Here is a 22,344-nt window from a genome sequence, read left to right on the forward strand (position 1 = left end):
TGGTATCTTTACCCAGAAATATCTGAAAGCATATTACAGACTAATTGACATAGCAGGGTATGCATATGATATATGAGGATAGATACATAGTGTGCATGGGTGTCCTGTGCATGCTGTATTTCAAAATGCAAGGATTTTCTTCACCGTTGACTTGCTGCTTTCTCACAAGACAGAACAGACTATTTGGTAATTACTTCAAAATACCATTGCTGATAATTTAGGGCAATGCAGACTAAAGTATCCCATTAAAACTCGTGGAGGAGAAAGTAGATTTTTAAGGAAGCAGAACGCAAGCTGAACTGTCTTTAGGTCAAAATAAAAGCAAGAAAATTCAGTGTTTATAGGAAGAACTCCAAGAGTCTATCACTCACCGTGCATGTTGTTCCTCACAGCGCAGTACACCGATGGGTTTGGTCCAGGAAAATCAGCCTGGATGAAATTGTAAAGTAGATCAGCTCAGTTGCATTAAACCCCGGTGTGGGCTTGAATTCAGGACCAGAGTGTTCTGAATTTAGGTGGATAACAGGGAGGACTCTCATTCTGACAAAGGATGTGTTTAATGCAGTTATACGTAGATTTGTTGAGATCACACTTTTAGTTTGTTTGGATTAATTTTCCTATTTGCACCTTTCCAGGAAGCCCTACAATAAAGACAAAAGCCTATAGCTATAAATGTAGGTCTCCTTACTTGTGGTTCTCATTCAAATATTTGAAGTTAGTTTGATTATTTTTTGGATGTAAATATGAATTGTTATCTCTTGTTTTGGCATTAAAAAGGGGGAAGAATCTTATTTAACAATCTTTCTCTGCCAGCTTATCATATATTTCACATGCATTTTTTTCCTAATTATTCACTTACCAGACTATAGCAGCTCCGAACTGTTTATATATAAAGTCTGGTATTTGAAAGTAGCTTATATTTAAAATTTCCCTCTGTTTTTTAAGTACATAAACTTTTTAAAGTACATAAACTCGCATGCAGTGCCAAATGTGCCCTTCCAGTATATAATAATAGGGATCTAATTGCACCAGTTTCCCGAGGGGCACAAAAGTAGAAAAGCAGAGCCTGTGTGGAAAACACCCTTTTTTTTGCCTTTGGCCGTGACAGGCTTCTACACTTGGAGTGAAATTCCATCCTCACAGAACTCTATAGCAAAGATTTAACTGACTCCAGGGGGACAGGATTTGGGCCCACATGCCCGATTTCAGGGTATGATTTTGGTGATGAAACAAGCTTTAGGGAGGGGGAAGGAGTATTCACTGGGGAAGGAAGAGTTGATTTTCATGCATTTTCTCTAGTCTCTCTTCCATGCTGGAATAACTTTCTCCTTCCGTGTATCTCTTCGTCTTTCTGAGGAAGACTAGAAAAGGCAGCTACTAATCAGACACTCAAGTTCTTCTGGAAAACCTCAGTGGGAAAATTTGCTTTGATTTTTTAATGGTGCCTGTACAAACTCAGTGGCACCCATGGCAAAGCAGTAGTCCTTCTGTGAAAAGGAGATAATTATAACAGGAGTAAGAAACCTAGTTTAGCCTGTTGCTACCCCAAGATCTGTCAACTTGAAGTTGTTTCCCAGCAGATTGTTGCCCTCAGAGTGTAGCTAAGAGGCCATGCTAATATTTCCTTCCTGAAGGGAGAGAGCGCATTGGGTTGTCCTTAATGTGAACTGCATGAACTTTTGTACCTTTTCCTTTTCTTCTTGTCTTCTCAGAAGGAGCAGTATTTGTCCCAATATATCCAAAACATGCTGTTATGCAGGATTGGCTTATAAACAGCATTTAATAAATTAAGATTTCACTTTTTAATCTCAGGTTTGTAAGAATAATATGGTTTTCATTCATATTGCACTAAGTTAGGTGGTCTCAGTTTATTACTGCCAATATATTTAATAATACTTTGAAGTGTAAATTCTTGGGTCTCACCAACCCAGTTTTTCCAATAGATCAAGCTCAGGCAATGAGGTTTTTTTGGTACACTTTTATTTCATCTTCTGTTTCCCTTGAGTCAGCTATTATAACCTCAGCCCAAGCAAAAAATTTCTAATCGACTCCCCATCCTGCTTGTATACAGAGAATCGAAACCTTGGTTTGGAGGTATTTGGTGTGGTGTTTGCGACGATTCTGTCGCTGCTGGAAGATGAGGTGGGATATCGCTGGGTGTGTTGAGCTACCTTTGTGTCTCAGCCTGCCCTTGAGTTGCATGGGAAACACGCTATTGCAGAAGTGTGTGCAGATGTTGGTGTTCCCTCTCTCTAAGTTGTCTTTTTCTTTTTACCTCCTGTGGTAGACTCTTTTTCTGTCATCCACTGAGGGAACCTAAACAAAACCTTGTGTACGCAGGTCTTAGGTGGGAAAAACAAAAAAAAAAAAAAAAAAGGCAAATTTGGGACTTGGTTGTATTTACTTTACAAACAAGTGCTAAGCCTACACACATATATGTATGAATTATAATACTGTTGCATATTACAGAGTTCACATTTCCTGATTAAAAAGCTCACATAAAGAGTGAAGTACATTGCTGTTTATCTTTTACCGTTTACTCAGTACCCTACGTAGTCACGCACAAACAGACAAAACAGCGGCTAATCAAACCTTTTAGAGCTGCCAAACCCACTTTTTGTCTTTATTATGAAACTAAGATTTGGTCAACTGAGGTCAAGTTGTGCACTTAAGACAGCTTCCATTATAGTCAGTGAATTCTGTAACAGAGAGTAAAGTCAAAATATAAACAGAGAACATTTCTGCAGCAGCTCTGGGCTGGGATTAACTTGGATCACCTAGTCTTCTGCTTTTAATGAAATTCTCTCCCTTGTATTTTCTTGTTTGGAAGAGAGTCCAAAGTTATCTCATGCTAATTTAGTTAGGCAGTGCCCTCCAGGGATGTCACAGGCCTCCGTGACCTCTCCAGAGAGACTCAGCAAAGGGATGAGGAGAATTAAACATTCCTGAGAAATTGCAAAGCAGCAGCCCCCAGAGATTTCGCATAGAAACGAGCTCCAGACTAGCTGCCAGAGACCCAAGTCACCTTTTCAGCACTTCCTTGACATGTCTCCACCAGTCCCATCTGGCTTGATTCAGGGGGTCAGCGTGGGGACTGAGGAGAGGTGGCAGCTAGAGAGAGCAGGATTCGAGGGAGGTCTGACTGCAGCGGTCTCCAGCTTTAGATGTTTCTCTGGGATGCGCAGCTAGATGGTTTTATTCCCTTTCCTTCCCACATGGTCTCATGCTTTGGTCTTTTCCTTTGTGCTGGAAAGGGGAAGAATACTAAGGGAGGAGGTTTAATAATACGTTGAGTTATTCTTTCACCATTTGATGCAACAGTTTGTTTCGTGCCTGGGTTTACAGCCACCTCTTGGGTCTGATGCAGAAAATACTGCAGTGTCAGACTGCTACTTACACTAACGTGAACCAAAGGCCCCACTTTCCTCTCTTTTACTTTGACAGTCAGGCTGTAGAAATTCATGAAATTAATCTGATGTGAAGTCAGAATTAGGCATGGTTTGCAGGATGAAGCTCATTTCTATGGGAAATGATTCAAAGAGTTTATTTCCAGGTTTCACTCAATTATTGTGCAAAAGGGGAAAAAATTAAATCTGCTGAAGGTTAGGCAAGAGAGGAAAAGACACCAAGAAACCACTGTAGCTTGCTTATTAGTTTCTTGATCGCCTGAGTAGTTATCTCACTTATCTCTTGCATCACAACGGAAATGTGCAGTATCTCAAGAAACGTCTATTTCATTGAGTTTTGGAATGTGTAATCTAAGAATCATTTCCGTGCATCCGTCTCATCCTTGGGTTTCGTTGCTCCTTTAATTCATTTTTTAATTAGCCCAGAGCTAGTCAGTATTAAGGAAGAATGTTTGAATTCACACCTTTTAGAGGGAAAAATAACTTTTTTTCACTATAAAAGTGCAAAGGCTTCTAATTCTATAAAAAATAATTCACTTAGACATTTCATGATCCTGTTACTCTTAACTTTCTTACAGCACTCTGGTTGCATAAATATTATCACTCCAGCTTCACAGACAGCAGAATTTAGGAGGCAAGATTAAATGCTTTAGTCAAGGCCACAAAGAGAGTCATTGTCACCGCTGAGATTGGGACACTGGAGAAGGTGTCTGTTCATCACTTGCTTTGGCCAAACTGAAACCAATAAGCAGGCTGGACCTAAAGCTGGACCCATGCAATTAGAACATGGTTTATGGTATAGCTATTAAAAAACTATATAGAGAGCAGAGAATTGTGTTCACGTGAAATGTGTTCCAGTAGTTGAGTTATAAATCTCTGAGAAGGAAAAGAAAAAAAAAAAAAAAAAAAAGAATGAGAAGAGACACATGGAAACCAGCATATAAGGGATGATAATGTCACTGTGGTGATAAATCCATTGTGTTCTGCAATGACTCATGCCTGTGCCACTGTTATTTGCCTGAGAACAGACCTCTGGCCCTCGCCAAGTAATGCTTGTGGGAACGTTGTTCCCGGTGTCTGGCCTGCAGGGGTTATTCCAGCCTTGATGGCAGAATACTGTGTCTGTGTGTGTGTGTGTGTGGAGTCTCGTTCCTGTCCATTGGGGAGGGAGGGCCCTTACTTTGTCTGGATGTGACATGAGCGATGACTTCTGACGTGCATGTAGCAGAGATTTATTGCAAGCAAAAGTTGAAGTGTGATAATGCTACTGGGGTATTCTGTAATAATATGGTAAAACACTTGTCAGCACTTCATCTCGGGCAGTGAAAGTCAATTGTATATGCTACACAGAGACAGATAAAAAACATAAGTATACTTAAAACTTCATATGGTTTGCATTTTTCGTAACAGCTCTCCTGACTCTAATATAAGACAGGTTTTAATTTTGTTTTGGGTAAGTGGATGTGCTTACAGTCTCACACCCACAATTCCATGGCTTTAAATAGAATCACTCCCAGGGTGCATAAAAGAACACATGCTGTTATGTGAAGGATTTATCCAGGATGCCAGGACTGTATTTATTGCTGGGAACAAACTGAATAAAATTTTCTATTCCATTTTGACACTAGCCTACAGAAAGCAGCCATATCTACGGTTTTAATGTAGACCCTTCCCTTTCCCTGACATAGGATTCAGTGCAACTAATCGCCGTTGCAGAAGTAGTAATTACTAATGACGGTGGAATCAAAATGACCAGAACGAGCCAAGGGAAGGTCAATGCAAAGTGCCCTCCAAATGTATTTCTGAGCATACTCAAGAGAAATCATCCTGTTGCCTTTTCACACCTGCGCTGCACAGCCAGACTTCTAAAATACACCCTCCTTTGGTTTCTGGAACCATTTTATTGTTGACATTTTCTAGCCAAAATTCCCATGCCCCAATTTGAGATGGCATAGATCATGAGCTAATATCCAACCCTGAGCACGGGGGAACTTGGTCAGAGCAACAGCAATGCTAATGCTGTGGCGGTGGATCTGTGAGGCGGATTCCTCTGTCCTAGGGCTTGGGTTAAAACCGCCAGACTCTTTGCATAAGCTGCTGTATCACATGGTGGAGGTTTTGGGTACTGTTGGCCTAAAATTGAACTTGTGACATGAGGTAAAAATAAAAAAGAAAATAAATCCCTCTGTATTGCATTACTGTATCCCTGAGGCATCAAGGTTATGCTCTCGTCTCTGTACTCAACCGAGAGAATTTAGCATCAAATTCCAAATGTTGTCACCTGAAACATTCTGGTAAAGGCAAAATTCTATGGAACCAGGAATGAGATTACTTTAGCATCTTGATAATTTTTCAGGTGACTTCTTGCTTTTTGTAGTTAGTAAAACAGCTCTTGGTGTGCATTTTTACTACTGCCTCATAAATAATGATGATTTAATGGTGAAAATCTTTTCTACTTCCAACTCCAATGGACTAAAAACTGGAATAAAATCAGAAGGTGAAGTTTCAATGATGTGTTAAAGGTAGCAGGCTCTTTATTTACATAGCTTATTCAGACAGGGATAACTCTAATTTTATAAGAACCCAATGAATAGTAAATGTTTTCCTCAGGATGAGTAGATTAATATTTCAAGTCAATTGTTTTAGATTATTCAGGAGTGTAACATCGCTTGAAAACTGGTAGCAGTCTGAGGAGAAATTGCCTTTAGTGTTCAAAAGCATGAAGCAAGAATTCTGGATGTTGGAGAGCAGAGGAGGGGGGCACATAAATTATAAAACAGAGTTCAGGTTAATTTTATCTCCCTGTATTTATTTAAAAAAAAAAAAAAAAAAAAAACAAACAACAAAAAAACCCCACCAGAAAGCCACTGTTCATAAATTTTGTCTCAGTGCTCTTGCTTTGTTACTTTTGCTATCTTAAAAGCTTGCTCCTTCACAATTATACCTTCAAGCATATATAAACATTATGAAGTACTGATTTATTATCTCTGAGCCTATCTGCCTGTGCTCTGGCAGTTCTCTGCTGCTCTTGTACTTTTTTTACAGTACTACCAGTGGTTTAAGCTGAGTCAGGGCCCTTTTCTGGATAGGCACTGGACAGATCCCTGCAGACCTTGAGTGGAGACGCTAGCGAGCTGAAGAGGCAATGTTCACAAATGAGAGGAGAGGAGGAGGAAGATTTGGAGAGAGAAAGTAATTGCCTGGATCATGGTACAGATAGCAGCATTTTTGACCGTGAGGAGATCAGTAGTACTTTGATCCATAGATCATGCTGCTCCTCTGACCTCCATCAAAAGGAGCACTTCAGCTCGCGCTTAGCTGTATGTGCCTGAGCAATCCAGGAAAGAAACGGGAGGCGAACAGGTGTCAGAAGCATGAACCAGGATCTTTTTATAGTCAAAAGCTGCACTGTAAACATTTTGTGATCAATATCTACGTTATGATCGTTATTTTGGGGCTGATCGTTTTGCCTCAGTAAACATGCCAGTACTTGACTTGAAAGTCTCGTCTGTTTTCTTGTGGTTAGATCGTGGCCCCAACCAGCCCTTCCTGGCACAGGTCCCTAAAACTTCTCTGCCCTCACCACAACCTGGGTACAACCCTTTACTTTAGCGGTGAGTAATCCTGTCAAATGGGAGTCTGCTTCTTTGTGAAAAGGTATTTTGTCTTTCATTCACATAAAAATAGCAGGGAAAATTAATTCTGGAATGGAAAAAAAAAAAGGGAGGGGGAAGTGGGTCAAGTATCTTTCAGAATTGTCTGCTAGGTGGAGCCTGGGAAACATGTATTTATTGTATAGCCTTGTCAAGGTAATACAAATCTGAGTGGCTAAAACTCACACGTACTTTCTGTAATTCAAATTTTTCTCATTTTTCTGTGTTTAGCTTTGAATTTCTTTCCCTTTCTTCTTAAACAGAATTTAAGGCACCCCTTTGTTAGCAATTGCGACAATATCCTCCAAAATTAAAATGAAAGAAACAGAGCATATATGCATCCTTTCTGTATCTTTTCATTTAAATTACTTTGTGTCACGCATGTCACTTCCAATTTAACCATTTGAAGAATAAACAAACCATTGTGGACCTAAAAATCTGTTCAAATTTTTTTGGCAGGAAAAAAGGACTATATTAATTTTCATTGTTGGTGAGATTTCCCAACAAGCAGCTTTACTGTTTCTTTTTTGCCTCCAGCTAGCGACTAAAGATCAGTTATAAAACTGTATACAAATACTTCCATGTATTGAAAGAACAATATTTTGACACTCAGTGACAGGAGGGGAAGAAAAAAAAAAATCAGTAATCTAGTTTTTGATAACACAATGAGAACTTTGTGTTCAACTGAGGTGCATGTGAGAAATGTCGTGTTGTGTTAACAGGGAAGGTTGACCCTTAAGGTTTATCTGGATTATAATTCTTGTGGTTTTTATTAATAAAACTGCCTACTAAAGTTTCACAAGTCCTCCCTGAGATCTGTAAAACAATTGGCCTATCTGCTTACGAGAGAAAAGTTAGACAGTATTTCCTACAGATGTGACGGCTTTTGTTTCAGAAGACATTGATATGGTTTTCATTCAAGATGCTCCACAAAGATTATCAGATATTTTATTATCTTAGTAACTTTATAATTGTTGGGTTATTATCTTTAAATATATCAACTCTACTCTTTTAACTTGGAAGAAAAAAATCATGAATCTGAATACAATTCAGCTCTGAAAAACTTCACATCTGCAGCCAAACCATAGGATTTGACTAAATCAGCAAGGATACTTCAAATTGCTTCTGTGGCAATTTATCAACTGTAGCTTCAAAAATCTGTGAGAAAGTTTATAAAAATGAGTTGCGACATATTATTTCTAACTGTATCCTAAGAGACTTCTAATATGTGTATTGGTAAAAGTTATTGTTGTTGTTTGTTTACTATCTTGGGATTCTTAAGGTAAATTTTCCATTGTTTTTTATCGAATGATGTGGTTTTCCTCTCAAAGGAAAATGTTTTCATCTTGAATCTGTTCTCATTTTATACCTTTTCTGTCGGTGATGTAACTGTCTATGGTTTGCAAACGTCGCTCTTCTGAATGGAAGCAGCTGCCATGTCATAAGCACTCAATGTCTCCTCTGCGTGAGCAGAAAGGACAACACTAAAGGAAAAGCTTTGTACACAGACACTGGGGTCCTTATGTTCGGCATTACACTGTTAAGGAAGAAGCATATCAAAATGTATTTAAACTGATGAGATCTGGTAGATACTTAATTGGTATTCAGAAGGGTTTTTCCATGAATGGAGGTTCCTTGAGCAACAGGACGATGACTCCTCAGGGAAAAGGAAGAGGCATGTGTCCTGCACTACTTGGGCAGTACCTCTTTTGCTGTAGATTTTGGGAGAGGGTTGAGCTTGTGAAAAGTGTCACTCTTGTTGCAATGATAGACAATGACCTCAGTCATGAACTTCAGTTTGTCTTTCCAATACAAACTCTAACAGCATAATAAGGTTCTTGCTTATTGGGTGCGCACCCTTATTTTTTTACTAACTGAATAAGAAGGGTTGTATTTCAGGGAAAAAAAGCATAGGAGTACATTGATTATGCATACTCCCATATTTCTGCTGTTATTGGCTTCTCTGGAGTATCAGCGTGCCTGGCAGCACATCCCTGTGGTTTTCTTTGGCAAGAGTTTCCCTGCCGTGTTAGCCTTGCCTTATAACATCGTCAGAAACAAGTACTAAAGCAATAGTCATTACTTAAGCTGAACTCCCATTGTGGCAGGGAGCATGGGATCATACCCAATGCTTTTGCATTGGCTTTCAGGCAGAGACAGCTTATACTTTATTCTGATCACAAGACTTTTTTTTTTTTGCTGCACTTGAGTTTCGTTAGTGTTTTTCAGCCATGTGTGCTATGCTCCTATTGTGTGCAGAAGATGTGTAAGGAGATTTTTTTCCCTCTGTTATGTGTTATATGTATATATCACTGTGTCTTTATATAATCTCCTTATATAGCTCACTCTCATGCCTACCGGGTACACCCAGTACACACCTACACTTTTAACAGTCACAGAAGTCAATCAGATGTGGGTGACTCAGCCAGCATAGCACCTCTTCTTCCTTCCCTGCCCCTCCAAAAGTAAATAAATAGATAAACTGGAAGTCACTTTGGGTTCAGAGCTCTGAGTCGATGTCCCCAGTCTCCCTTTTCCAAGGCACCGTCATCAGTTGTGATCATTTCTGTAGCAGCTTGAGAAACCACAGCCAGTCAGCTGGGTTGTGTCAGGAGAAGCTGGGTGATGGCATCTGGAACTGCTTCACATCCAGGCAGGAAGTGCGTGGGCATGACATGTCCCCACGTCGCGCAGCGTAGAAGATGCCGAGCAACTTCTTTCCATGCCAATGCAATTGAGTTGGGACAATGAAGAGAGGGAGGTGATACAATAGCCCTGTCTTTTGTGGCACAAAGGGAACAGTCCCTCGTGATGCATGCAGGAACAGCAGTCATGCCAGGCCTTTGTGCTCACCATATGGGAAGAAGGTTCTCCTTTGCTGCCACATCCCTGTAAAGGCTCATCATTCTTTGGCCCAAAATTCTCAATTCTCCTTCTCTGTGGTGACCCCAGCAGGATAGCTAGGTTTGGGATCACTAGAGAGTACCATATCCAACCCACTGAATTCTTCTGCCCACTTCTAGACAATAGAGTATGGAATACTGTAAAGACAGAATTTCTATAAATGGTGATAACGTACTCTTGGGTCTCTCTGGGTGGTAATGTTTTCTGACTTAGTCAGGAATTGCCTCCTAATTGTTGACAGCCTTGAGGTAACCCATGCCCTCTGCAAGTGATAAGTAAGTAGAGCTAGACATTCACCAGTCTCTGCTTCTTTGTCACTGAAATGCACAGACAATGCATCCTGCATCAGGCTACAATTATCTGTTCCATCTCCTAAAGTAAATATTACTGATTTGGTTTGATTTTGTGTGTGTGGCAAATACAAAGATGTCAGAAGTTCTCTGCATAATGCTTAGAAATATGTATGAAAGGAGTTTTTTGACAGGACAGGGCTTGGAAAAAAAAAAAAAGCTGTGTAGCAGTGCAGGGCAATAGTAATTAGTAATTTTGCATTTATCACATTGTGTGTCTGTTCAGTCATATCTGCTTTAGGTCTTACATCGGATGAGACACAAGAAAAGGCTTTACTTATTCTCTTGAAAAATCACCTTTTATTTCTAGACCAGAAATCATCAGTTGTGCTTTAAAGTCTCAGAAAGTTGGATTCCTATTTCTTTTTTCTCTTAAATAGGCAGATACCTGTTACGAGCGCATTTTAACAATATACAGTGCTAGGGCAGACAGTGAAAGAAAAGTATCAAATGTATAGAGTTAAACATAACCTCAACTACCAAGTCTTTGTTATCCATGGATGACAGCCCAGTTAATAAATGTTTTCTCACTGGGATGCTGGAGCGGAATTTAATGGTGAAACACAGCTACAACATACTCCAGATGCTCTAGACAAGCAGGCACATCACAACCATAATGGAGTGGTGTGCACAGAATGTACCTAGATGGCAGTTGTGTTTGTCCGGCTTGGGTTTTCCTCTTCACTAGCCCAGGTGCAAACACTATGTAAGCAAAGAAATTTGGGCAGGGAGAAGACTGGTTCGTGTTTTGGATATGTTGCTTGAAAATGGTGCTTACTACTGGCAGGGGTTTATATACAGAAAAGGGAAGAGAGGAAAGATTTTGGCAGAGGCTGTAGTTCAGGCGTGCAGAACAGATATCCTAGTACACGTAATCATAAAAGTGTGTCCGAGTGCTAGACTTTCTACGTATCTCTCTCCTCTTAGGTTTCTGTCTTTAAATGTAAATGACACAGTATTGCCTTTAGACTTTGTGAGTCACTAGACCAGAGCCAAAGAGAGTTCAAATATGAAAAATATGTTCTGATACATTTGCCATTAAAGAAACAGTCTTATTCTGAGAAAGCTAAAGCCAGAATTGTTTCCATAGTAGTTTTCTCCTCCTTTTCAACATTTGCCCATATTTTAACTGGATCGAGCAAAAAATTAGGGAGAGGGTGGCAGAAATGAACACAAGTAATTTCTTTACTTGCTGTCAGCCCATCCAAAAAGCCTTTACAAAGAAATACAGGAAAATCCACGATTCTCGATTCCTGCACCAGAAAATTCCTAAAATATATGACCTTGTGATGGTTAAAAGATAGCCAAGAGCCAAAGCTGGGCAATGTTTTTATCCCAGTTCAGCCATGTCATGGGTCATGTGGTTCAGCATGTGAACAGGAAGGTGAGAATGGGTGAACTTTTGCCTCAGTTGTGCAGTCCATCAGAGAATAAATGGAGCAAATCACTCTGCAGCTGTATCGGGAGGTGAACGGCTGAATACCTCTCACACAGAGGCCTTTGTGTTCTGGACATGATCTAGCATTATGATGGGACGCACTAGGCTGAGGCTTTGTAGCAATTACTAACCCATTATCATGCTAGAACATGAGATCATTTATCTTCTAATTCAGAGTGTCACCTGTTCTTCATTTGGCAGTCAATAACCATTAATTACTTTCAGTGGAAATTTAAACAAAGCTTTTCCCCTCTGTTAAAACCAGTAAGCCATTCAGTAATGACAAATAAACCTGGAGCTGTATCTCCCCCTTTCCTCTCTTTCTCAGCCCGGAGTCTGGTACAATATGAACTCTTAAAGGAAATGCCTAGAAATTGATAGGTCAAGGGCCTTTATAAGTCTGATGGAGGGGGAAGCACATTCCTGGTACTTGCTGTAGGGAAAGCATACAGCTACTGCTTGTACACAGATTTCTCATTTGTTGTCACGGGCTGTACCTGTGGAAATAAAGATTTGAATGCGGAGCTTGTTCAAAGATTTTTCTATCTTCTGGCTTGCTTTTGCATTTTTTTATGGACTGTTCATGCAGACCCATTCAAAGCAACAGCGGTCGCTTTCCTCAAAGCAAAACAGAACTATCACTCTCTTTGTAATTTTTAGCATGTTCATTTTTTTCATACCTGATTTGATTGAGGTAATTGTAAGTGCCAACAATTGTGAATGCCAGAAAAAATAAAAGAACCAGCAGTGATAGATTCTCAAGTAATCATTAATCTAAACATTCTTTCCTGGTAGGAGTTGAGGCAAAAATTGCTTTTAGCAACTCTGTCTGCATCGTTTGATCGTTGCTACGTTGATCCTGTAGAAATTCAGTGCAGTTTAAGTTGTATTTCTAAGATGGTGATTGCTTGCTCTTTGAAATGGTAGACAAGACTTGATACATCCAAATGTATAAAACTTGCTGGGACCAATTGTCAAAGGCTGATTTTGTTAGTATTTTGTAGCTGTCTCCTTCAATGTAGTGCATATTTTAGAGTAAAGAGAAAATTCCAATGCTATTTTATATGAATGCATAAAATTAATGTGTAAATATTTTAAATACTCAGTGGATTGTTGAATGTCTCAGCATAAGCACCTGCACTAAAATTGTGTCCAATGAATTATAACACTGAGGTGTTTAAACGCAGAGAGATGGCAAAAAATTATCAAAAGTCTGCTCCTGCTTCTACTTAGACACATTAATATTACTTTACAACATGCATCGTAAATAGCAGGTCCCTACGCTAATATTGCATATTCGGTCAACCTACGTGGCATTTGGGGGTGGGGTGTGATTTTTACCAATAAATGAGGTTTGGATGTTACACATCTGTCAGATATAAGTGACACTACAGCGCTATGTACATTTCAAACAGAGGAAGGCGAAACCTTGAATTCATTATGTACAGCAAACATCCACGAAAGTCAGGAGGAGAACCACTATAAATTCTGACACTGACTAGCTGTCTAAACTTGGAAATCCTTATTCACTCAAATAGTGCCTTCTCATATGAGGAAGCTTGTTGCTTTCAGCTGGGCCACTTAATGAAAGCTGAAGGCCTGTGAAATCAGGAACTAGGCTAGGAGAACCGGAACCATCAGTTACTCATTTTAGATATTCCTTTTACCTTTCTGTGAAGCTGCTGCCACTACTGTGAATCCTGCAAGTTTCCACGAAGAAACAAGAGTTGGTGATTTATGGTGACCTCTCAAATCAGCAGGGAAACCCCGATGTTCCAAGAAATCTCACATGAGAGATACGAGTTAAGACATCTCCTCGGTACAAGAGGTGTTTCATCAGCCAGTCTGGTATTTCTGCGTCATTGGCTAGGATATTCAACACTTGAAAGGAAAAATAAAGTTGCTGCCATTGTCCTGCCCAGCAGGTTATATCCCTAAAGCACAATTAATGTCAAGGACTTACGCAGCAGTTGCCCAAAACCCAGCCTTCCAGACACGTTCAAGAAGCAAAAAGGTTCAAAAGGAACATGTTAATAAAATCTTGTCAAAACTTTGGAAGATGCATAAAATAATAACTGGGAAGAAAAATGACTTGCAAATAGAACCATTTAAGTGGAATGTTTCGCCTTCCTATGTTGGACACTGATTTATTAAGAATAGAGGGGAAAAATTGAATATTTCAGGTGGTATTTACCAAGAGAAACTGAGCTGTCCCAAAGCTTTTATTAATCTGATTTGCAGAGTATCCGCTACCATCAAGGGACCTACTAAAGTTGTTTTCTTTAAAGCTGATGTGAAGAGGTCAATGCAAATAGCATTGTGGATTATACTGTGAGAAGATGACAGTCCTTTTTACCATATGGAGAGAAAGTTGAATTATTTTGTGTTCCTTTTCTGGTTATTTATTAAATGAGGATCATGCCATACAGGTATTCCCTTTTCTTTTCCGAAGGAAATGAAGTGTTTACATCATTTTGATTGAGCTAAAGTAAAAATTATTCTGTCTGCCTACAGCTCCTAGGCAGGCAAATAGTCCAGTCGCTAGAGCAGCGGCTTGCACATCAGAAAACTGAAATGTACCTGCCGTGGTGCCTCAAAGTCATGTGTGTCTTTGCGTGCCTCTTTCTATCTGCTTTCCTGTTTCCGTGCTGACTTAGCTGGCCAGCCGTCTGAGATGGTGCTCATCCATCATTACTTTTTTGTGGGAGGGGACTCTGTGATAGGCATTGCTTGGGAAGTAAACTTGCTCCCCTGAAATGCAAATGTGTTGACAGTCCCACGAAGTTTTGCTTCAAAACCTATTGCGAATTTTGCTGCTGTGCAAATGGTTCTCTGAAAGAAATGTTAATAGTGCTCTCACTTTTCTACCAGTGTTTTCTGTGTTCCTCTGTCAAAAGAAAAAGTTTCTGCTACGGTGCTTTAATATGTAACATTCAGCACATATTCAGCAGGAAAACCAGATTAATTTGGTCAAATACACTGCTGACTATTCTTGGTCACCTTTTTAATAACTTAATTAAAATTTCAACTTAGCCAAAACAAACGTGACAGAAGAAAGAACCAAAAGGATCCACATTTTCATGATTCAATGTGTTTGATATTGTTCTATAACAGACAGACAACAGCACTCTGGACTGAAACGTTACAAAATTTTGTTCTTTTCCCCATATCTATGTCAGTTCGTGCAGTGCTTTAAACAAGTGAATCCATGCTCTTGAGCACTAAACCACGTCTCAGTGTTCAAAAGTAAACATATTAAAGTCTCCCCTGCAGAAACGCCTGCTGTGAAACAAATTGAAAATCAAATACAGCATTGTTTTCTATAATAAGAAATAATTGAACTCCTTTCAGAGTTGCACTGAACTGGTTAATAGCCACCACATTAGGAAAGTGCTAATTTCCCCAGCTTGGGGTATGTATGTGTAGTTACCTCCAAATCAAAAATGCAGTAATATAATATCATGTACCAAAGAGGCCGCTTACATGTGCACTGAATCTGACTTGCTTTGTCTTTCCGCAGGCCATGTGGCTGATGTTGCAAACGGACGAGCCCGAGGACTTTGTCATAGCCACTGGGGAGGTCCATAGTGTCCGTGAATTTGTGGAGAAGTCATTTAAGCACATCGGGAAAACCATTGTGTAAGTATGAACATGAGATAGCAGCCACAGGTTGAACGTTTCTAGCCTGTTGCGTTTGCTGCGTTACAGAGTATTGTTTCTCCGCACTTCTTTTTTTGCCCTCACTTTCTGATTTTGTAACATGTGAGACCTTCTGGGCATGAATGACTGCCACAGCGGATATGTCTAGTGTTGCCCTCTAGATCATAAGAAGAAAACTGTAGGTGGGTATGTCTTAATTTTTTATTCCAAGTCTTCATTCCCTGTTCTCCCATTCACTCCCCACCTTTGGGGACAGATGCCCCTCCAAAGATGTTATTACCAGGGTGCTGTTCATCACCCTGCTGCAAAAGGGGTTTTTCTGCACGATTCTCTATTTTGTGCCCCCAGTCCTGCTCCCATCCCCTGCCATCTCAAAAGGTGACACCTGCCAACCCTGTTCTTTCCACGTGACAGCTCATCAGCCACACCACAGGGATTATGTAGCAACCCACTCAACATTCCTATTAGCTCTTCTCCTACTAAGCCTTAAAAATGTTGAGCAGTGGGTGCAGAATGTTTACAATGCATATTCCACATAGTTTGATTGAAAATACAAAATTCCTTCTCAAGGCCATATAATAAAACCAGGATGGCTTGGTGAGCGCTTTCTGTAATTTATATTTTTATTGTTTATTATTTTTTCAATTTCCCTCCTTCTGTATCTTCTCTGGGCCCCATGCATCAACATACCGATCTCAGCTGGAAAAGGGAGAGGAAAGCCACAGGCTCTTCCATGACGCTAGCACCAGGGCTGTTCCTCAGGCCATCAAAGTCACTTGTGCAGCTGGTGAACTTTTGACAGGGCCAATAAGTTTTACTTGGGAACAAAAACTTGACAAATTCAATAAATATGCAGAAGTGCACAGATATATACAATATTATTTGAACAGCCAGTGGGTGGCTGGGGAGGTAATAACATTTTCTCTTCAATGAGTTTTTAGTCTGGTTTCAATTTTTGGCATCAACTTCCAGAAAAAATTCTGATGGGGGAGAGAGAGATTGTATAAATAGAATTTCCAGCCCAAAAGCTCTGTTTTGGGAATAAGTTTTTCTCCACATTTTTAGCATCTCTTGATAGCAAGATGTCCCTGTATGATCACACATTGTCCCACATGCCTTAAGAGTAGCAAGGTTTGACAAGGGAAGGTAGTAGGAGCTCTAGTAATTGCTTTGTCTGTCTTATTTTTTCTTCTGTTTCTGTACTTGTGCTTCTTATGTTTATAAGCTAATTCTCCCTAGTAAGCATGGATATGAATATGCTGTGGATTCAGTTGCTCCATGTAAGTAAGAATTCTTCTTAATTTGGGACCTATTTTGTCCCTGACTAGTGTTGTTTTGCAAAAGCAAGAATGAATGACTTTATTTGCAGATGTTCTCAACATTGCCGTTTCTTTTGATGTCACGAAACTTGTACATTAGTTTAATTTTAAACTCCCTGCTTTGCTGTTGGCCCAAGAAGTCTCAGCATTTGCCAAGACTTGACAAATCAGAAATCAAAGTAAACCGTCAAGAAAACCTAAAGAAAAGCATAACAATTGCATAAAGAAAAGTGAAAGTACTTTTATGAATGACTTCTGTTATAGAGAAGATATTAAAGGCTTACTTTAGATTTGGTTGGTCCTAACACACGAAATTTTGCATCCCATTTGTTTAATCGTTTGCTCACATATACCTCCATATGGTGAACTGCATATCATTCATGTTGGTGATTACTGTGGTCAGTGTTTGGATTGAATCTGTTGGTTACAAGTTTCTCTCTCAGGGAAACTTTATAGTATGACTCCAAGTGATGAGGTAGGGCAGTGTGTACAAGGGCATAGTTGCCTTTTTTTTTTTTTTTTTTTTTACTAATCAATAAAAGTAATTTTCAAAAATTGTATAAGAATCCACGTGACATCTAGAAACATGGATTTTTAGGAAGCTAAATTGCTTTAGAAACAGGTCTTGGGCTGCTAATCCCCATGGTTCTTCTGAAATTTTTCTTCACTGTGAATAATTTAGTAATTCCTTAAGGCATTTACAGGTGTTATATAAATAGCTATACATATGGGGACTGAGGTGACATGTTGGGTGCTAATGATAACTTTGTTGCTGATCATTTTGACAGCTGTGTAATTCTGATCATTTTAGATGTAGTCTAGCCAGATAAACCAGCCACTGGTTCCCCCTGCTCCCAGGGTGGGGGTAGTATCACAACAGACCCGCTATTCATCCCACAGCCATCAGTCATCTTTCACATTGCACTAGATATAAAATAGTTCTCAGGATTTGGAAAGATTTGTTAAGAACCTCCATAATTTTTCTAGGTGTCAGCCCGGCCCATGCTTTTGCAGCACACACGCTCTCTCCTTACCCTCGCTGGCTGCTTGGCTGGGTGGCTGGTAACCTCTCACATTCTTTGAAACCTCCAAGGGCTTTCTACTCCCACCTCCTCCAGTCTGAATATATCTTCTTCAGAGAGCAGCCTGGCAGCAAAATCCTCCCTTTTAGTGGGACCCCACTGGTGAGTCCCATTGATCTGTTTCTTTACAATTTATGAGGCACCTAAGAATTGCAGTCGCTAAATGAGTTTCTGCAAGGATGGCTGCTTTCTTCCTATCTCTCTTCCTCAAAGTTTGGTTGAGTAGTTTGGTTGTTTGAGCTGGGTTTCTTTTGGTGGGTTTTTTGTTGGGTTGTTTTGGGTTTTTTTGGAGGGCTGAGTTAGTTTGTTTCTTTGTTTTGCAGGGTTGCAGGTATTATGAAATTTTGCAATGTCAAAAACCTATCTAGGAAATTTTCAGCAGCCCTTTCCACTGCTGTAAGTGATGGCACATATTTCCAGTTCTGCTGTACAATGTGCCTTTCAAAATGGATGGCATGATGGAGTAAACGGCCAGGAGGGATGTCGTGGCAAGCAGCGGTTGGCAGAGCTCATAGCGTGTCTGAGAACACAGGGTGCATGTGAAGGGACTCCTAACTATCCCTGTGTTGTGCTTTGGTGGGGAAAGTTGCACATGTAATAAAGTCTTAGCTGTCACATCTTGGTATTGCAGTAGAGAACAGGAAGAAAAGCAATCCTGGCTGCCCCATCAACCAACAAAAAAATATTTATTCTATTTTTTTCGGTTTATGTCTTCCTAACAATTCATATTAACTTATACAGCTGAAAATCCAGGACAGCCCAAAAAGATAACATAATAGTCTGTCATAGCCAGTCATTAGCACGTCAGGACTGTGTCTTCTAGCCAAAATAAAAGAGAGAGAAATTTTACTACATTTTTGTAACTAATGAAATGTACAGCTGCAGTAAGACTGATTCTGTCTCTGAAATTGACTGTAAGGTGTACACAGAGGTTGATCTACCTTGTGCGGGGTTTTTTTCTTCTAACATTTCTTTTTCAAGGGAGAAATTTCAAATCATATTTATATAGTCCTCTGAATCATTCAAATTCAGTCCTTTGTACTAACAGGAAAGCCTCAGAGCTACAAATATTTTCCCCCTATAAGGATTATGCTTTTTTTTCTTTTACTTTCCCTTCTACTTATTACTAATTAAGTGGTACTTGGGGGAAACACTTCCCGCCTATAATTTGAACTACAGCAGGGTAAACGAAACAGGCAAATGCTTGTCTTGACTAATTTTCTGTCATTAATCTTATTAAATTAGAACAGGATTGCAAAGATAGCCTGAAACCACTACAGCGTTCAGAGTTCTTTGCAGAGTGCTACAGAGACTGCTGTCTGCAAATGCGGAAAGTAAAAAAGAAAAGGAAAAAAAAAAGAAAAAACTGTTCAAGCAGTAGAAAGATTTATTGTGGTTTTTATTAATACAAAAATACATGCACATTTGTTACAGAAATATTCATTGCTTCCAGGATCAGAATTAATTCAGTAAAAATGAATATTTTACTCTAGTCATTTGGCTCTACATACAAATATTATCTTAACTAACATGCCAGTTGGTCTTATAAAAGATCACCCTAAAAATGGGAAGTTTGCAGATAAGCTGTAAGGTCTAATAAGGTGAACTACTAGCAGAAGTGGAGCAGTGGTCTCTTCAGTGACAGTGAAGGTTGAACTGAGATTGAATTGAGGGAGGAGGGGTTTTCTGGTTTGTTTGTTTTTGTTTTTTTTCTTTTTACCTTAAAATGGAAGGTTGGGTTACAGAAACACATGAGATTTGAAAGATTGCTGTAAGAATGAAAAACCAACAATATGTTAGTAATGGTGCTGTGGGGACGTGGAAGAGGAGCCATCAGAAATCATCATCAAAGCAGCTGCTGTTTCCAGGTCTGCCTCTTGCCCATCAAAAATTGCTGGCTGGCCAGTGCTGTGTGTTATATTTAACCGCTCAGGAAAATCAGAAACTTTCAGATGAGGAGGAAGGGAACAGAATTTCATACAGAAATTGGAGACAATTTGAAGAATGATGAAAGGAACCCATCTGGGTTGGTGAAGAATGCTGGCCTGGGTGAACTCACACGAGCAAGTCCTCATTTAGGACTGCACCACTTTCATCACCATTCTCACTGCAGAGTACATGTTTTAGGGACTATTTAACCTACTTCAGCTGGAGAATTAACTCTTTCAGCTGAGCAGGCTTTTTGTTACTTTATTGCTGATACAAGATTTTATCTGTAGGCAGACTTAATAACTGTTTCAGAACTCAGATTAAGGTTTGAAGATGGTAAGAATTTATTTATCTGATTTCATACATCATAAGAGGTATGAGAGTTTCTCCTGTAGGAAGACTGGATGAGAATTAAATGTGGTGTTTCATGGGAAATTCTACATTTTTTTCCCCCTCAAATGAAATGAAAATATTTCTCACAAATGCAGTTTGGAAAAATATCTGATTTCAGGTCAGCTGGACTGTATTGTTCCTATTCTAACCTCCTTTTAAAGAAAGAATAACTTTAAAAGAATTTTTAAAGCTATTCTGAAAGAAGGAAAAACCCAAATTTTTACATTCTGAAACTGTCAAAGCATCATTTTAAATATTATTAATATAATTTTGTTTCAAGTTGACAGTAACGGAACTCACTTGAAACTGTTTTTTTCTTTCCAGAATGTTTTCATTTTCACAGAAGCATTAATATTCATTGAGAAAACATTTTCTTCTCAACACCAACTTTCATGATTTGGAGTAAAGGTACAAGAACTTCAAAAGATTTCCAATGAACTGAAAAAAAAAGAAACCAAAAAATAGGGAGCATGTATTCTTTTTAAAAGTCTCATAATGCGGGGAGTCACAATTTAGATTTTTAAAACTTGAGTTTGACAATGCTGGGAATATAATGACAATAGCAGCATTGTTTTAACTGTGTTCCTTTAGTGAACAAACACTGAAGACCTGATTCATCAGAATGTTTGAAAAAAAAAAAATTAAGTATATCCCTCTATGATAGCATACATGTTCTTTAGGTTTAAGCACAAGATTGTGGTTAAGCAATCCCTATATCCTCAATTGTTTTGATGCATCAGAGCTGCTGGCAAGGTTAATGGTTGAGCTGGTGACAATGAAGAGCTATATTTAAAGATTTCCTACCAAAGATTAATTGCAAAAAACATTAATGGTCTGTTATATGGTGTCAGTTTTTATAAAGTGCAGGGCAGAATGAAGTGCTTTGGCTTAATTGTGCGTGTAGCAGCAATCAGGACGCACGTCCAAGAAGTCTACACAAATGGTATCTCATATTAGCTGTGGAGGAAGAGCAAAATTTTCCTAAAATTTTTTTTTTAATTATTTTATTGTTTGTTTTCAAATGTGAAAATATTTTCTGTTGACATATATTTGATTTCAAAGGTGTATGTGTACTCTTTTCTGTAAAGAGGCTGAACAGCTGTAGCTAGTAATGGTTTTGAATGTTTTTTTAAATCCTAGTAGTTTTGCTTCTCTGTAAAGATCAAGCAAGAAGGTGAAATGCATATACTTGCTCAGTTTCTCTGTGCTTTTGTGAAAGGTTTCATTTTTAGCTGATTTCTTCACCACCTCAATAATATATGTACTTTGCCTTGTTTGCTTCTCAGTTACAGCCATTCGGACCATTTGGTCCATTGCAGTGCTATTCCCACCCCGCCTCGATTATCCTGGCTCCCCTGTGTCCTTCTCTGCCCACCTCACACCCCACCGAGTGGGTACCCCAGCTCTTCGTCCTCAGAAAATCCTCTATACCTATGGGTGTTTTTATAGCTTGAAGCTTGCTGTCTTTACTGAATAGTTATAGGAAATGACAAATAGTTGGAATCTCCAAGTTGAAGAGGAAAAGGAACATTCATCACCGCTGATAATAAGTATTATAACAGTAGTGATCTGCAGATATGAAATTAGCCTCAAATTAAATGCAGTCCATTCCTCTGTAAATCCAGAGTGTGAAAGCTCTTGAGGTGAAGAACCTTTTCAAAAAGTAAACTTGTACGTGCATTTGAGACATGATTAACTTAGTTTTACGGAAAATTCTGAGGTCAATGATGGTAGTGGTATCCACCAGAGCTGACAATGACTGTTGTCCTAAGCAAACCCAAAGCACCCGTCTCCAACTGTGAGGCACTCGACGTGGAAGCATAGGTGCAGAGGGCATCAAACCTGCTTTGTCAGTAGCAGGCCCGTGGTCTTGTGCATCGTTCTGTGGGTGCAGAGGGTGAAGTTCCCCAGTGTGGGGCAGGCAATGGTTTTGCTGTAGATGCTTGCTGCCTGCGGGCTATAGGACCAGCATTTTGTGAAAAGCCTATGCTAGGCCAGCAGGTGCCTGCCTGGAAGCCCTGGGCTTCCACGCCAGCTGGGGGTTAGAGGGATCCACTCCCCATCCTCTATAAATTTAGCCCAGCCCTGATCAGCCAAACTTTCTTTAGCCAGGAATCCTTTGCATTTCCCCCAAGTTACACAAGGCTGTTTTCTTGCCTGTGTGGTCCATCCACCCTAAGGAGCAGAAAGCTGGGTAGTCCTTGTGGCT

The 22,344-nt window shown here is 39.5% G+C and overlaps 1 protein-coding gene across 2 annotated transcripts in view; it reads left to right on the forward strand.

The window, feature by feature from the left end:
- The window catches only part of GMDS (GDP-mannose 4,6-dehydratase), a 432,191-nt gene that overhangs the window by 334,412 nt on the left and 75,435 nt on the right, over window positions 1-22,344 (forward strand). For both annotated transcript variants that reach the window (XM_075744931.1, XM_075744932.1), the window contains exon 8: window positions 15,273-15,391. In XM_075744931.1, the coding sequence (XP_075601046.1) occupies window positions 15,273-15,391 (119 nt within the window). The remainder of the gene's footprint in view (window positions 1-15,272; window positions 15,392-22,344) is intronic.

This window comes from Balearica regulorum, chromosome 2 (genome assembly GCF_011004875.1).
Source record: "Balearica regulorum gibbericeps isolate bBalReg1 chromosome 2, bBalReg1.pri, whole genome shotgun sequence".
NCBI classification, from domain to species: domain Eukaryota; kingdom Metazoa; phylum Chordata; class Aves; order Gruiformes; family Gruidae; genus Balearica; species Balearica regulorum.